This window comes from Armigeres subalbatus, chromosome 2 (assembly GCF_024139115.2).
Source record: "Armigeres subalbatus isolate Guangzhou_Male chromosome 2, GZ_Asu_2, whole genome shotgun sequence".
NCBI classification, from domain to species: Eukaryota; Metazoa; Arthropoda; class Insecta; order Diptera; family Culicidae; genus Armigeres; species Armigeres subalbatus.
Window position 1 is genome coordinate 436,265,749 of NC_085140.1, and position 17,926 is coordinate 436,283,674.

At 37.3% G+C, this 17,926-nt stretch overlaps 1 protein-coding gene across 3 annotated transcripts in view; it reads left to right on the top strand.

Moving 5' to 3' along the window:
• The window catches only part of LOC134213601 (protein Shroom), a 929,824-nt gene that overhangs the window by 890,428 nt on the left and 21,470 nt on the right, over nucleotides 1–17,926 (top strand). For all 3 annotated transcript variants that reach the window (XM_062692809.1, XM_062692811.1, XM_062692810.1), the window contains 2 exons: nucleotides 10,870–10,990; nucleotides 11,062–11,191. In XM_062692809.1, coding sequence (XP_062548793.1) covers nucleotides 10,870–10,990; nucleotides 11,062–11,191 — 251 coding nt within the window. The remainder of the gene's footprint in view (nucleotides 1–10,869; nucleotides 10,991–11,061; nucleotides 11,192–17,926) is intronic.

Sequence of the window (17,926 nt, forward strand, 5' to 3'; positions counted from 1 at the left end):
CCAAGAAGCTGGTAGGCTAGGGTGACCATATGAATTTTTTCCAAAGGAGGACAAATCACCCGAATCGTAGCGAAAAAGGAGGAAATTTGGTTGAAAATGGAGGACATAAAAAACATCGATCGATTTTTAGTTTTTAATATGATTGAGAATATTGCACACTAAATTCTACTGAAAGAAGTATTTTTAAGTCGAGGCAAATACGACATCTTCTTCTACTTTGTTAACATAACAGATTACTTCATTAACTCCAAATGGAACATTTCCGAGTCTCATTATAGTCTATATAAAGCACTTTCTAGTTATAAACTACCAGTATCATCTTTATAACAGAAAGATTTTAGCTTCATCTAATTTTAAAATCAGCAGTAAGCAATTGTTGCACTAGATTACTGACCGAACATTAGGTTCTATTATGTAGGATCGAGCACAAGATCCTCAGTTGACCAGAATGTTAGTTGACTTGAATGCCATTGAGAATCACAATTTAAGGAATGTGAAAGATAATGATTCCGTTAACTGTATGACAACAAAGTTCTCAACTAAAGAAACTTAAAACTGTTCAAATAAGTTTTAGATATTTCTTTTCCATTTTAGACATGACATAGCGGCTGCTCTTTGCCTCGAAAAAGTTTTAAGTTTTAAGACAACTAAGTAGGATGAAAAATTATACAAATAAATAAAGATATGAAATACATATTCAAGAAACATACCGTTCGATGCGTTCAAAAAGAGCTCGACAGATGTTAACTCGTAGAAAATTTTCAGAAGCATTTGCATTTTTTTCCTACTTCTTACAATTCTTCTGATATCTTCGACACCAACGATTGATCAATTATTCCCACGAAAAAAGCCACAGCCAATGACCGAAACGTCGGGCAGAATAAAACGTAAACCGTTTAATGGTTTTAAAGACTGAGATAGCCGTAATTCCTACATGAAAACTACATATTTACAATCGTCTCCAATACCATACTAAATTATGCAGGAAAATATTTCAGATTAGAAAGCAGCATCGCAAACGTGTGCAACGTTTTGTTTGCTAATGGATCTCTGTTGTATTATTGTTTGTTAAACTAAAATTTCTTTAGAAATAGTTATTCATGCAAGTATTTTATCAACATTTTCGAAAAGGAGAACATTTTAGCGCAAAAGGAGGACATATGATTTTTAATGAAAAAGGAGGACATATCCTCCTTTAGGATACCATATGGTCACCCTAGGTAGGCAGTTCTTCATCCTCCCTTGGTCTCTGAATAACGAGATGGATCGATTTATGCAGCTGCTCACTTTTAAGTTTGAGAAGCTCAACCGATTTTTCGTTTCCTCTAACAGCCATTCCGTTTTGAAACTTATGTCGAATTCGTTTTTAAACCTGGGTCAGTGCCAACCCGAACCCTGAATGAAAAAACATTTTCAGGTCCATCTGTCATTGGATATGTTGGTGTGCGTAGCATCGTGTTTGTTGTGATTTGAAACATATGATCCAGGACATCCAGTGCACTAGCAGTGCGTTGGCCTTGACTAATCAGATAATGATAAATAAAAATGTTCAAGTGCGTGAACTGTTTTTGCGGATAATGGAATTTACTTTTGGGCGGCGGATATATGTATTTAATTATTTATATTCTATAATGCCGTGCACATTTTTATACAAAGAATTCCGTATAGAATTCATGTAAAGGAGGTTTTCTATCTTTACAAAAATTTATCTAATAAATCATATTGAAATTCCAATCACTATTTCTGCAATAGTTTTTTTTTTTAAGACACTCAGAAGCATGTAATAAAAATTCTCCAGGATACGCTATTTTTTTTCCTCGCCACCCCTCCTGATAAAGGTAGCCTCATTTTGATTTTCCGTGCCCAAATCCTGAAAACATATGTAAAAATACAGGGGGAAAAATCCGTGGACCAAATTCCCGAGTTGTGAAGCTACCTTAATGCTAGGATTTCCTTCTGAAATTCCTTATCTCTTAATAGTCCAACATAGAAAACATAACAACGTTTTGCTCCGGAAGTTCCTTCAGGAATTCCCCCGCAGGTTTCATCTCTACATGTTCCTTGAGGAAACCTTACGAAAGTTCCTTGTGGATTTTTTCCGGAAGTTCCATGAAGGATTCCTCAGAAAGTTCCTTGAAGGATTCATCCGAAGGTTTCTTCAGGATTTCCTCCGAAAGTTCCTTCAGGATTGTCTCCAGAAGTTCCTTCGAGATTTCCTCCGGAAGTTCCTCCAGGAATTCCTCATAAGTTCCTCCGGAAGCTCCACCAGGAACTCCTCCGGAAGTTCCTTTAGGAATTCATCCGAAAGTTCATTAGGAGTTCCTCCACTAATTCTTCCAGACATTTTTTTGAAAAACTTCCTGCTTCCTAGAGGAGTTTCCGTGAGAATTTCTGTTTTAGCTTCCGGTGAAACTCGTGAAGAACTTCCGGGGGAATTCCTGGAGGATTTTTCGGAAGATTTCTTGGAAGAGCTTCCGACAGAACTCCTCCAAGAACTTCCAGAAGAGCTCCTTCTCCTTCCTCAAGGAGCTTCCGAAAGAATTCCTCAAGGAACTTCCGGAGGAATTCCTCAAGAAGGAACTTCCGGAGGAATTCTTCAAGGAACTTCCGGAGAAATTCCATAAAGACCTTCCAGAGGAATTCCTCAATAAACTTCCAGAGGAATTCCTCAATAAACTCCCAGAGGAGTTCTTAAAGGATCTTCCGGAGGAATCCCTCAAGGAACTACCGGGGGAATTCCTTAAAGACTTTCCGGAAGAATTCCTCAATAAACTTCCAGAGGAGTTCCTAAAGGATCTTCCAGAGGAATCCCTCAAGGAACTTCCAGAGGAATTCCTCAAGGAACTTCCGGAGGAATTCCTCAAAGAACTTTCAGAGGAATTCCTCCAAATTAATTCCTGGAGCAACTTTCAAAGAAAATCCTGGAACAGTATTCAAAGATATTCCTAGAAGATTTTCAAAGGAATTCATCTCAAAGGGATTTCTTGGAAAAAAAATATGGAGGAATGCCTGAAAGATATCGCCAATGAATGCATACAAGAATTCAAAAAATAATTACTGGAATTAAATTCTGAAACGCACGAAAGAGTTTTTGGAATAATTTCAAAAGAAATTCTGCATATTATTTAAGAAAGAATTCTATTCGGTATTCCTCAGATATATTTGCCTGACAATTCGTAGTGGATTTTGTGAACGGGTTTCAAGGGGAATTTCCAAACGAATTCCATCCACCGACCTAATTAAGGACACAATCTGTGAGGAAAACCCTGAATGAACGTATGAATATCTTCCCTAACAATTATTTTTGAAACTGAATCTAGACAACAGTACCGGATTAATTTCATTTAAAACTACAATAACAAATATAACGAAATACCTAAAAAAAAATTCAACGCGCATTTTATTTGAATAACAGACAGTTTCGTTTTTCCCTTCTGCTTGTTTATTCCGCCCAGTCCCACCCACTCATATGGTTTTGACAATTGAAGTACAGTTGTATTGGTGTACCCGGTGCGAAACCGTGAAACAACACAGTGCGAACCCGACAGCTTTGGGGTTGGAACTAGTGCGAACCTAGTTCCAACCTGAGCGAATAAAAAAACACTTTGACAGCACTTAGGTTGGAACTGGTTCCAACCTAGGTTGGAACTTTTTAAAAACGAATTCGACATTATTTAAGGCCTTCTTAACCTCACCCTGCGTTGGTGGTTCCAATTTGACCGTCGTCGACGATGTTGATATTATTATGTTTTCAGCGGTCAACAAATCCTCGAGGTTCTCCTTCTACCTGGTTACCAGCTTAATAGTGACTATCATTTTTTTTCCTTCCGGTCATTGCACATGTCGTGCACTGGCGCAGTCTTGTACCACGCGCCATTGACAACGTAAAACCTTCGCATAGATCCTTGTTCTCCTGCGCTTCAGCTATCACAGTCCTTTTGTGCTTCTTTTTTTCTGGGGTGAGTTCTGTGGAGAATATAGTTATCCTTAAACCGCCATCCTAAATTTGGGCAACATTCAACCGTCTAAGACGAATTAAGTACTCACCATTTAATTCACACAGTTGTGGTCGAAATACGTATCTGCAAAGATATCGAAAATAATTGGTGGAATTAAATGGAGAGTACTTAATTCGTCTTAGACGGTTGAATACATTCCACTAAAAGAGCTTAATATATTTTTCAGAAATTGGGTAACATTGTTATTTGTTATTTACTAAAGGCAGTGTACCTAAAACCTATGTGTCAATACATGACTCAAATTACATTAATTCGATTCAAAATGCATAAACAATTTTAGAATATTTGAAAATCAATCGCAGTAGGCAAGTGAAGTGTGAGCGCTAAACAAAGTTCATATGCACAAATCTGAAATTCAATCGAAGTGGGCTGAGATTGGATGCCAGCATTGAACGTCACCAAGGTTCTTACATCAAGGCTCAGTCACTTCGTCAGTAGGTGGAAGAGGAGGAGGCGGGGGCTAAACATTAATTTTCAGTGCCAAACATAAACAAAGCTTGCTGGTAGAAAAAGTAGAATCACGAAAAAGTTTCTACAGTAAGATATGGGATCCAATTCACCAAATAATTTTAAAAATTTCAAAATGATATGCATTTAAATATGAGATTTTATATATGAGATTTTTGATTTTCTACATTGTGCATATATTTATTTGATTGTTTATAATTTTTTTTCTCGAACCGATCCTTAAAAAGGTACTATTTTTGATGTTTATTGAATTTCTAATCTCGTGTAATAAATCAATTTTAAAAACAAATCAGCTCCTGATTTTTTAAATTATTTTGAATTCCGTTGGCTATACCTTGCCATGGTAAATTTTTGTGATTCTATTTTTTCTCTGACGACAGCATTCATCCGGTTCTCCTAGCCCATATAAAAATCCAAGATAACTGAATCATGAATTTGACAAATTGGAACACCTGTATGTATTAATTTTGTTCGAAACAATGATCATTCAGTGTTCGTTTTTGGAAGCGTATGCACGCTTTCTAATTCTTGGTATGCCGCTTTTCCGCGTGTAAATCGAGTAATTCGATCGGTGATATGTTTGGTTACGACAGGTTCGTTTCTCTCTTGCCCTAAATACACTGTACCTTTTAGGGTTCAATCAGGAGATTAATAAGTGCGAGATACTTTGCGCTGTCACTTGGGGCGATTGCTTGTCCGGAAACCGAAGTGACAAAAAACGATTTCTACTTTAATGATCAGTTTATTTAGTGCGCGATTGATCGCTTGATGCGATTGCTTATGCTGGAGAACGCGGCGGAGTAAAAAAATATTGTTGCTTCGATGAGCAGATTGATCAGCGCGTGATCGTTCGTGCTATCGCTTGGCGCGAATGCTTGTCCCGGCACTGCAAAAGATTGTGATCATCGTAAGACACAGAGCAAAGTGCCCCTTTTTAATCTCAGGCGACCAAATGAAATTATCGTGGGATCTTTAACCATGAAATTTTTTTTGATGCATGAAAGCAGTCATGAATGGGTGCATGAAAAGCAGTCATGAATAGGTGTTATGCTTTATTTAAAAATTTAAATTTCTTAATTATTTTAATAGATATACACCCGATTCTGTTTTTACACGGATTTACACGTGCAAAAAAAATCCCATACAAAAATTTTGCATGATTCGTCGAGAAATCATAAAACTTTTTTTACACGGATTTTCAAATTTTGAACTGAAAACTTTTTTTACACGGAACGCATCCCCTGTGTAAAAAAAGAATCGGGTGTACATATGAAAAGAACAATGACTAGTCGATAAGTTAGTCATGTTCGTTTAAGTCTCAAGGAAAGTTAGGTAAAGAAAACAGCTTTCTGAATGATTCACCAACGGGCAGTATCACAAACACTCATTCAAAAAATACGGATTTATGTAGTGCTGTGTTGCCAACCTTCATTCCCCCTTAATCCACCGAGTAAAAAGTATTAGTAAACACAATAATAAAGCAGATATTGCACACTGTGATATTTTTGTAGCATGCCTTTCATTTTTCACGTTTTTATAGAGATTGGCCTGCTGGTTTGAGAAAATTGCGAAATGAAAAAAGAAATCTTCTGTAACAAAGCGCGATAAATAGTGCTACCATTCATGTCAGTACGTTCAGTAAATTTAAGAATAAAACACGGCTTTTGCCTTTATTTTCGAACACGCATATCGTTGTAAGAAAAAAGAATTCAGTCGCTTACCAAAGTGACGTCCAATATTTTACCTTCTAACTAACCTATTATTTCTTTCCCGTGGCACTCACGGAGTTGCAGTGGTTCATGGATATCTTGTAGCAGTGAGTGTCGAACTAATTTTCCTTTCTTAATCCTTAATTGGTCGTAATTGGTCAGGAATTGAAGAAATTCCACAGCATGTACAGTGAGAATAGCTTTCTAGTCCCAAGAAAATTATTCATTTGGTGAGCTATGCATATTTGTTGTTTCTCGGTCAATCATGACTAGCAACTACGATATGTACAGTCAATTCAGCTAAGCTGAGTACCTTTCTGGATTAAATCAAGTACCAGAGAGTACTAGTCGCTAGCATCAGAATATTGGCAGCATTTTTCTCGTCCATCAAACCATTTTGTTGGAATCGCTGTACTGTACCTAATAATTCTTGTACAGTTGTAATAAAAGTTCCATTGATATTCTCTCTGAAACTGTTGACGTCACAGGGCATTGCGGAGTTCTTGATAACCGCACTACCAACCTACTCGCTAGTTATGGCCATTAAGGCATGCTCGTTTCAACGACTGCTCCTCTGGCGGACACAAAGACTTGGATCGATCGTCTGGGAGAACTTCTACCATCCCACAGCTACGGAGCTAGGGAGCTATTGAGGCATGGGACGATCTGCCCAACTTGTCCCGCAATGTTGTCCTACACTCAGTGCGAAAAATTTTGCTCTTTGGTTTTACTACATCTAAACGATTTTATAATCTTAACTAAATAAGTGCAACTGATAGAAGGATATTTGAATTTTCTAAATGTCTTTCTAAAAGGCTTTTAGAAAATTCATATCCTTCTATTAGTTGTACTTACTTAATAGAGATTATAAAATCGTTTAGATGTAGTGAAACCAGAGAGCAAAATTTTTCGCACAGAGTGTAGGATGTGTTAAGCCGGCGCTCTGGATGTTATTGAGTATTATCATACTCAATTGGCGTATTTTTTAGCGTCATCTTCCGGGATAGGTTGTTAGTTCCAAGATTGGGATTGGCCTCATGCTGCAGCGACAGTACCTCCGAAGAGCAACGCCTCTACTAAATCATTCAGAGAACACTGATCGTCTATTGGAGATTTTGCAACTGGAGCACCTTATTGTAGCACACCCCCATTGTGATCGCTGTCTTTCATCCTGGTTCTTCGTTCAATATTTTACTCCACAACCAATTTTCTTGTGTCTAAGTTCCTCGAATGTTGAAATAATTTAGATTATGTTTAACCTTGACTATCCCTGGGTTGAACTTTCTTCTAATCCCCGCCCCTTGCCAGGCGTTCCCTTAGTCCTGGCATCGTCTATGACAAATAAAGAACTAATGAATTACCACAACTCAAATAAATAAATAATTGAGAAAACTGTTGACGTCGTTAGAAATGCTGGGATTTTCTATCCTCAATTCCAGCTTCTGGAAGTACCACCAAGTACTACCAAGTGTTGGATATTGTAACTACAAGGCAGTGGTATTCAGGTCTCTGAAGCACCTCACAACTATAACGTCCGAGAAATGCCATGTGTTTTTGCGGAAATTCTCACGTGTGAAATAGGTACTGCTGATTACTATTTTTTAGCATCAGTAAAGGTCACAAGGCGCAGACCAGAATCGTTGGTGGCGAAATGAAGACTCATTGTCCTGAGAAGCTCATTTTCCTGATCTGCGCGTTTACGTCTCCGATTACAATCTTTACATCGTGTACAGGACATTCTCGGTAGACCTTATCATGACTCTCATAGAACGCATCCAATCTCATCTGGCTTATCGTTCGTTGGGGCATATATGCTGGACAGGACATGTTGTAGTTGTGTTGTAACCAGGGATGGAATGCTCCTCAGAGCAAATCAGGAGAAGAAAAAAAATGCTCACTGCTCTCGACACACGAATCTTTGCTCTTCTCTTTTGTACTTTTGCGTTTCTCTCTTTTTCGGGTTGCTCCGAAATATATTCATTTCTCAATGATAACTAAATGGTTTGACTCAATGAGGTGAGGAAAAAGATGCTCATTGAGTATCTTTGAGCCTCTTTTCTCGAAGGACGGAATTGGTGGTGGCGAATAAATTTATGATAATTAGTTGGCTAATCTAAAGGGTAGCCAGTAGGTAATTGTATTTATCGTGTTTGTTTAGAAAACAATTCAATCACTGTCATAATGCGGGTTAAGGACTGCTTCATTTTATTTTTACACGTTGAAGACATTCTCTTGAAAGAGCTTAGTATATTTTAATCAAAATTGAAGCAGTCGAACAAATCTTGTATTTATCGGTCAAAATGGTATACACTGGGGTCAAGCGGTTTAATAAGACCGATTTGCAAGATTTCCTCACCAATCGATTCGGCTTGGGCTCCGCTGTGTATTCAAAAAGTTTGCAAATCTGGTGGGGGAGCTGGAAAACTGTCTAAATACAATATTAGGGCCAGTTGGGAGAAAACCCAATGCGATCGCACATAAAATGATCTAGAGTGCGGCGCTGCAATGAACACAACAATTGACAGGAATGCAAAATAACACAATCCCGAACAAGCTCGGGTACGTTCAACTAGTCTTTATATACAAAAATGAGTTTGCATTTCTCTTGAGGCAACATAAATCACGAACGAGTGGACCAATTTACAAGATTCTCTCAGTAATCGATTCATCTTGGGATCAACTGTATTTGTACATACTAATAGTTGATCAATTTGCTGGGGAAAGTTGTCTAAATGCAACGGATTAATAAGTTCTGAAGAAAGCCATCAAACTCGGAACTGAAATTGATCTAGAGTGCGACGCCTCAATCAACTAAATGATTGACAGATCAAAAATAAAACCCGAGAGAAATCGGATTCGGTCGTATAGTATAAGTTCGTCTAGCATAAGATAATTTCGTCAATAATCTCTTTGCACTTCAAATTGTAATTGCTAACCAGATAAATGTTAAATTGCCTACATTAAGCTGCCTGTTGCTTAGAAGCAGTAAATAATTAATGTAAAGATAGAATGGTGTTCATTTCTACCCGTTCATGGATGCTATACACGGTCCCTATTCTTATGCTGGTCTCATAAAAGTACGAATGTGTAAGACTGTTGTGCGGGTAGCGATGGTATGACAGAAGTGTGCTTTCATTTAACTGTACGTTCAGTTGGAAAGAACAACAAACATGATGCTCCTCAAAGAGGCTCATTGAGACAAACGGTTTCTCTCAAAGAGAGCCGCTCCTCATTTTTCCCACAACGAAGAGCATCTTTTTTGTATGTTTTGATCATATCCGTGATATGTTGTTGCTCACTCACTGATGAACTTTTTTTTGCTCATTGAGCTCATTGTGCGAGCAAATGCCAAGCCTGGTTGTAACCCTTCATTCTCAAAACGCAAATGCGATTGCTTATCGGTTTCCACCGGATAACCCGCTTCATCTACTTCCCAATTATCGTGAAGTCAATTTCACGTTCTGCTCTACTCTGTCGCCGCCTTTTACAGATTTATACTCATACGAGTTACACTATGCTTGCCAGATGGCTTCAAAAAACTTGTCGACAATTTCTTACTTTTCTGATACTTTTACATAGAAATATTGAATCTCTTCATATCTAATCTTCCTGGACTCCATATGAAATCGCTGTGGAATCCGTAAACTTCATCCAATGTTACCAATCTTAAATGATCCTTAATACTTTTCTTGCACTAATATTTTACTTTCTATGTACTATTTACTGTATGAAGAAATCCAGAACATAAAGTCAAATGCCCTTGCAGCGATAACTGTGAAATAAGTACGTAAGCTTCAAACAAGGAACAGGAACCCTATATCTGAGTAATTATTATCGAGTTTCTCTTCAACCTTCATTTCATAATCAAATGTACAACATATTTCACTCTTCCTTTCTCTGTACAAACGGTATGAATCGTATTGAATCAATCAAATTTTACTCTGCTAAAATGTTTGCTTTCAACAGAAATGGCCACTGTCTGTACTCTTCCAATTTCGACCAATCTCTTTCGTAAGCTTTTGCCGATTTAGAGGAACCATCAGTGCGCCGACTGCCCCTCAGCCGAAAGCATCTCTTTATAATTCAATCTGCTCTACTTTTAATAAAAACGAATTAATTTTCACTCGATATTAATCACCTTCTCCATTTTTCTGGTTTCATACCAATTGAGCCGCCGAACAAGTCGCTACTGACACAAAGGAAGAGGAAACAGCATCAGAGAATCTTAAGCGACCTTAACCAATTTGGCGCGCAGCTCTCGTGAAAGTCGTTCGTACTGAGGCGCTCATTGCTCACTCACTTTTTGAAACGCATTGATAGGGTTCGATTCATAACAACAACAACAACCTTCATAATCCATTAACGAAAAATTGAATAATTACGAATCGTTTTTGTGGAACATAAAACTTTTCCGCAGCTCAGCCGCATCAATACGGATTTATCTGCATCACAGTCGCAACATCTGCTTTTGCCGATGACGCAGTTTTATTTACGAAAACATTTGGGGTCTCCCCCAGCACATCGTACTTTCCTATCAATCATACACGTGCTCCGCTTTTCCGTTTCGTGCTTTCATGTTTTGATCACCGCTATCGGTCTTTTCAGTGTAATTTATTAGATTTTATCGCTAATGACACCCGTTTGATTTTCCTCCACCATCTTCCCCAAAACAGCTCCCAAAACCTTCAAATCGTCCTCCGATTATGTTTCTGACCTGTTCAACATTCAAATAGCGCCCCGACCGATGAAGAAGGATGCCTCGACGACGACGCCGGAAGTCAGTCCACAGAAAAGGTGAGATGTTTTTTTTTTGTACTGAAAATATCAATCAGTTAGTCATTTATCATCTTTTGCTGCCCTTTTAGTCCACTGGATATTCTGACCACCAGTTCGACGTACTTCCAAGTGTCGGAGCCCAAGGCCAAGCTGATGACGCGCTACAGCCGCGAGATGACGCTAATCAATGGCGATTGCTGTGATCTGACCAAGAAGAAGGTAAGTTTTTCATCACCCTGACGATAAAGATTTCGCTTCCACCAACATCCACCAACCAGCGAGTGCCTGATTTTCTTAAAATTTTCTGAATAAGAATTTTGTAAAATCTGTATACTATACATGCTTGGCTTATACAAAATTGCAAGTTTCTTATAGCATTAATGATAATTCCTTTTACGAGGTTCCCGCCCAGCAAACCAGCAATCGTATAAGAATGTACAAATTAAATTATATATATTCACAGATCAGATCGTAATCATATATAGATCCAGCAGAAGTTGTGAAAAATTGTAGAAAGGTTACATATAATGCAAATGTACAATCTAATTGCAATATATGTCATAAGTTGTAAATATGTAAATTTAAACTCAAAACGGAATCATATATCGCAAATATTTGAAAAATTGCATATATGTGCATCTGAAGTTACAATGTCGTTAAGATTTGATTGTAAAGTCCTCTGTTATAATGATTTCAAATATACTTACAACAACTCTGTTGATCCTTGAATGTTCAATAAAATATTCTTTTTCAAGAATATTAAAAAGAACACATTTGTCATTGTCATTAAATACAATTCGAAGACAAATATCAAAAGCGGTAGTTGTTTTATACAAATACATTCCTTAACATTAAACAATCGGTAATCACCCAGTCAATGTCTGTGAAATAGAACTACATGAAAATGATCATTCAGTTATTTCTGTACTATTGGCCAGAATTCTAAGGGAACCTTTTCGCACCCATTCTCCATGAACTGTGTTTTTTTCCGTACATCTGTACTAGCTATGGATAACTAAACCTTCAAAGGTAGATTCTTAATAAATACTTACTGTTATTTCTCATTAGGCATAGTAAACAGCCTGGTGTTGTTTTTAAGTACTCACTAAATGAATAGAAATTTAGCAACCAGAAAGAGAATACTATTATTACATTTTATTCCAAATTTTGTTCTCAACAATAAATTCACAACATCACTGCGATCTATAGAACACTTAAGAAATACAATAAACACGATTTTAGGGAAAACAAAATTTGAGGGCAATTTTGTTATATTGACAACGTTGTATTTCTCCTCTTGGAGATGATAATATTATGATGATATTATACACGTCAATATGAAATTATATATGTGTTCAATTAAATCGCATATACTGGTTTATGCAATCATTGTCGACAATGTTGTATAAGATGTAATGGAATGTCTTTTCCAGATTGTATTCGCAGGCGCAATATTATCATTAGGTATAAATGATTGCTTAACAACTGCGTACACATGGAGGAACCAGGTAGCTTCTGGACTATGAACTAGAAGGTCAAAGGATCGAAACTGGAAGCTGGAGGCTAAATTTATAACATAAATATATACATTAACTAATAATCAACTAACAGCATGTCACATAATGATTACGTTTCGACCTAAGAAATATTTTTGTTGCAAATACAGTATGTTTTTATGATAATATAATGTATGTATTATGATGTATGTTTGAACTGTTTTTTACTATTCTAGATTTAAAGTTGTAATAGTCCAATTATGCAACTTTATAACTGAACATATGCGATCTCTGATAAAAACCAACATGATTGTATATTAGGGTGGCTCAAATTAGTATGGGAAAAACTTTTTTCAATTTTTTTGATGGGCCGCCCTCTTATTCGGTTCTATTTGATGCCCTGATGCTCTGGACAAAATTTCAGCCAAATCGGACATAGTTTAGGCGGTGCTAAACTCGTTGGAAGTTTATATGCAAAAATGTATGCAGAAACATCCAAAAACAGTAAATTGCAGCTGGACTACACAACTTACGATGAAGAACTATGATACTCATTCAGATCTTGGAGAATTTAATACAGAATGTTATGCAGAAAACCGCGAGAAGATTAGAGTTTGCCCGGCTAAGTTATTAGCATTTCTTTGAAGTGGGGTTTGAGCAAATTTCGTTTCTTTTACCTTTGAAAAGAAATAAATTCACCCCTACAACACTCCAGTAAAATGCTAATATCTTTGCGTAATAAACTCTAATCTTCTCGCGGTTTTCAGCATAACATTCTGTATTTAATTCTACAAGAACTGAATGAGTATCATGGTTCTTGATCGTAAATTGTGCCTTTCAACTGCAAATCACTGTTTTTGGATGTTTCTGCATACATTTTTTCATATAAACTTCCAACAAGTTTAGCACCGCCCAAACGTTGACCGATTTGGCTGAAATTTTGTCCAGAGCATCAGGGCATCAAATAGAACCGAATAAGAGGGCGGCCCATCAAAAAATTTGAAAAAGTGTTTTTTGAGCCACCCTATTGTATATTGATTAAATTGAAATCGGAATACGTCGTATATCTTGTTATGCCATAACACTGATTTGTACGTATATGGCCTCCACTTTTGTTCACATAGAAGGAATCTATGCATTTTATACAATCAAATTGCATCATATAAGAGTACATTAAACAGAACTGAAAGTTAGTTATGTGAACCAATTTGTTGGCTGGGCGGATTTTTCTATGAATGTTCGCGGCACAAGTCAATTTAAGAAAAAGCGAGCTTTCTATATTTTAGACAAAAATTATAATATTAAATTTTCCATGAACGATAAACGCTTCTAAAGAAGGAGGTAGCCACGTAAAAAATGCTTAGTTTTATCACTTTTTTATATGTTTCTTAGAAAAAAATATATTTTTATTGCTCTTTATTGATTTTTGTGGAAAGTTTTAACGCCGATTTCATAAGGTGAATTGAATTCAAATGGTTAATGTGCGAAGATTTAAATCTTTTATGGTTTGAAAAAAATCACAAGGCTGCTTGCAACTTATAAAACTACAAGGTGTGTACAAAAGAGAGAACGGTTTACGAGGAACGGAAACGATCCAGAAAATTGACTGCGAACATTGAACTTGGTACACACTTAAAATAAATCGCAGATTTCTGTGAAATATCGTCGATATTATAACAGCAGAACAGTTCGGTAATTAATTTTACAGATTTCCGATAGTTTTGGAAAGGAAAAATCACAGAAAATTTGGTGAAATAATTACCGAACAATTCTGCTGTTGAGGTTCCGGTGAATTGAAGCACCGAAATTTGTGAAGCACCGAATTCACCGAAATCTGTGAAGTGATTTGAGTGTGTACAAATAAATTTAAATTGAAAATTATTCACTTTGCGGCATTAGTGTACATGAGACAACCAGTTGAATTAGACTTAACGAATTCTGAGTGATATGGATCATTATCGTATGCTACAAAGTTGTTTAGAAGGCTAAATATACGGCGTTTTCAGCAGAACGATATTATCACATAAAAAATAAGCATCGCTGAATTTTCAACTACGTAAATAGCTTCTTCTCTTTAATTTCATGGCTACTTAAAAAAACTACCGAGGGGTTCCGAACAATTTTTTTCCCAAATGGAACCTATGCCAGCCTCGAGTCACTCACGAGTTGAGTTTTTCATTAATTTTTCATCCATTCTTTATGAATCTAATACAGTGAATCAATATTCTCCATGTTCTTTTGATTTCAAGGGCCAAATGCGGGGAAGAATAACAGAGCCGAAATTATTAAATTCGACATTAGGCTAGCAGACATTACCGCTTCGCAAGGGTTAAGGCTTTTGTATTACATTTTTTTTTTGGGTTTAAATGTAATTGAGAAAAAGATGTAGAAATTAGGCCACATATATGAAGATTCACAAATTGATAGTTTGAGCTGGAAAACGACTATATCCAAGGCATAACGATTTCTGAAACCTAACGATTTTGTAGTACATTTCTAATTATTATGGAACCATTTTTACCTACCTGTGAATGTCAACACAATACTGATGGAGATGGCTGAGTTGTATTTCCGGTTCGGTCTAGAAATCGTTTAGGTTGGATAATTTCTCGGCACTCCTATGTGGGATGGTTTAATAAAGATATTTTTGGTTTGGAAAGTAAGGAACACATTTGTTCTATGGAGATTTGATAAATATTATCGGGGCTTAGTCATTAGCGAAGCTTTTATGAAATTACGCTTCAGATTATTGTTCATCTATTTTTTTAAGATTTATTAAGGTGTTTTTTAATTCTAGATTAAGTTCAACACTGCATTGTTCATCTAGATTCTTTCCCCTAGACAGATGAATGGAAGTGAAGCTCATCGATCACTTAAGTCTGGTGGTAGTACCAAGAGTCATAAAAATAAGTGATGGGTGGGGTAGGAGTATAATGTTTTTAAATTGATTAACTATCAACTAATAATTAAACATTTTAAAAAGTGATTGCCAATAGCAATAATAAAATGAGAAGTAAACTAAATTTTTAATTGGTAATGAATTCAGATGAAAAAAATCTTTTCTAATGAGTATTTCTCCAATCTCACGCAGTGCAATATCATAGAAAAGTGGCGTGTTAATAATTGTTATAACAAATGGGGTGGAGATCAAGCTGCCATTTGGAAGACCCACAACATTTATAGTAAAATGATTTTTTTTGTTTAGATGAATCATTTGTTTTCATCAACTACGCATCGATGAGATATGATCTCTAGGACAAAATACAGCAAATTTGGCTATTATACGAGGCTAACACGATGATACTATTATTTACAGGGATGTCGAGAAAAATTCCAACCCGCGATTTGTCGAGACTAAATTGGGAACCTAACACAGCCACCTTCAGCATGTTCTTGCTTTGTAGTCGCACATCTTACATCTTATGTGCAAGTCATTTAGACTATAGCTTGGTAATATTCGATTCCCCCTTAGTTTTTATATGATGATTGGAATTTAAACATACAGGAATCTCATTTTGAAGGGGACGCGATAAGTAATTGATAGTTTTTCAACTAAAAAGTTCCGTTCAGAAATAGAAAAAAAAGTTATTCGGGACCCCTCGGTATTTTTTTTCAAGTCGTCATGAAATAAAAGCTGAAGAGCTATATTTTCACGTAGTGAAAGATTTGACTTTGCACATTTTTTTGTCATAAAGGATCTCAATACACACGCCATGTATTATAATTTTAAGTTTAACTTGATGTCACTGACTTAATAGTCATAGTGGAATTATTTATTGGATCTTGGAATTTGGCAACTAATTAAAGTGGCCGGTTTGCAAAAAACTATTCGGAAGCTCGAAACCATTATGCGTAAATTAATCAGTTATCGGCTAGCAGTACTAGTTCACATCAATCTTCCATTTTGGTATAATATTGTTGCGACTGTTCAGAAAGTCAGCATCGATATGTTAAAGGTCAACTTATTGGTGCTACAGTCGCCTCTCCACATCTCGATACTGAAGGAATTATCGAGATAGGGAGAGATTGAGGAATGGAAGGAAAATTAAAATGGGTACAAGATGCAAAAAAAGCTCGTTACTATGAAAAACAACAACAAAACATAATTTGGTATTTAATGTTGTTTCCTGTTGTTAATGTGTTTATCAATATCCAAAGATTGTCTAGTAGCCTAACAACATATCGACATCAGGAGAGTGAATTCTGTACAAAATATGATCAGAACACATTGAGATAGAGGGATATCGAGAGAGGGAGGTTATCGAGATATAGAAAGCTCAAATGTATGTAGATTGAAGAGACTGAAGAAAGCATCGACATAGGGAGAGATATCGAGATATAGAACATCGATATGTAGAGAATCGACTATACCATACACAAGGATAACAATGCATATAAATAAAAATTAGTTTAGGCTCCCTTTCTGATGATTTAACTCACGAACGGGTTAAACGATTTGCAAAATTGTCTCCCCAATCGATTGCGATCGCGACTTCACCCACATGAATAACTGCATGTTGAACCGACTTTGACGATAACCACCTCCGTCTTATGTTAAGCGAGCTCCAGGCCTCTAGCGCTCATCCAATCCTCCACCGTGCTGATCGCGTGTGCTGCGGTCAATTCTACCTCGGGAATTGACTCCCCGTAGACCTTCAAGGTTACGTCATCTGCGAAGCCGTCGATCTTAACACCCGTAGGGAATTTCAGAACCCCGTTCTTATGTTTCCATAATACCGGGCCCAGTATTGAACCTTGCGGAACTCCTGTGGAAATAGGTACGCTTCTCTGACCGGCATTGGTCTCGTATAATAGTACACGGTTCTGGAATAGCTTTCCAAAATCCGGTACAGGCCCACCGACAGGCTAAGCCGGTGTAACGAGACCACGATTGCATCCCAGCTTGCGCTGTTGAATGCGTTCTTCACATCAAGTGTCACTAACGCACAGTATCGAATATCTCACCTTTTCTGTTGGATCGCTATCTCGGCGGTCTTTACCACCGAGTTAATAGCGTCCAACGTGGACTTACCCTTGCGAAAACCGAACTTCGGCAACAACTTCAGTTTCTGTCTTTTCCATCTTTCGGGGAATCTACACTCATCTAGGCATCTTTGCATAGCTAGCCTGAATATGTTCGGGTTCGCTATAATTGCTGCCTTGAGAGCGCTGTTCGGAACTCCTTCAGGGCCTGGAGCTTTGTTCGTTACCAGGGATTTGGCCACCGCGAGTAACTCTTCGTTCGTCACCGGAGCCACCATTTCGGCCGCACCCTTGCGGTGCAGGAGGCCAGGGACTTGTGGCTCGGGCCGGGAAGAGTACCTCGATAATCCTCGCCAACCTATCCGGGGACCGTTCGGGGGGTGAAGAGCTCCCTTTGGTCTTGGCCATCACTATCCTGTAGGTGTCATCCCTCCGTCCAGACGGCGTTTGGCCTTTATGGTCGCAGGTCGTTTGG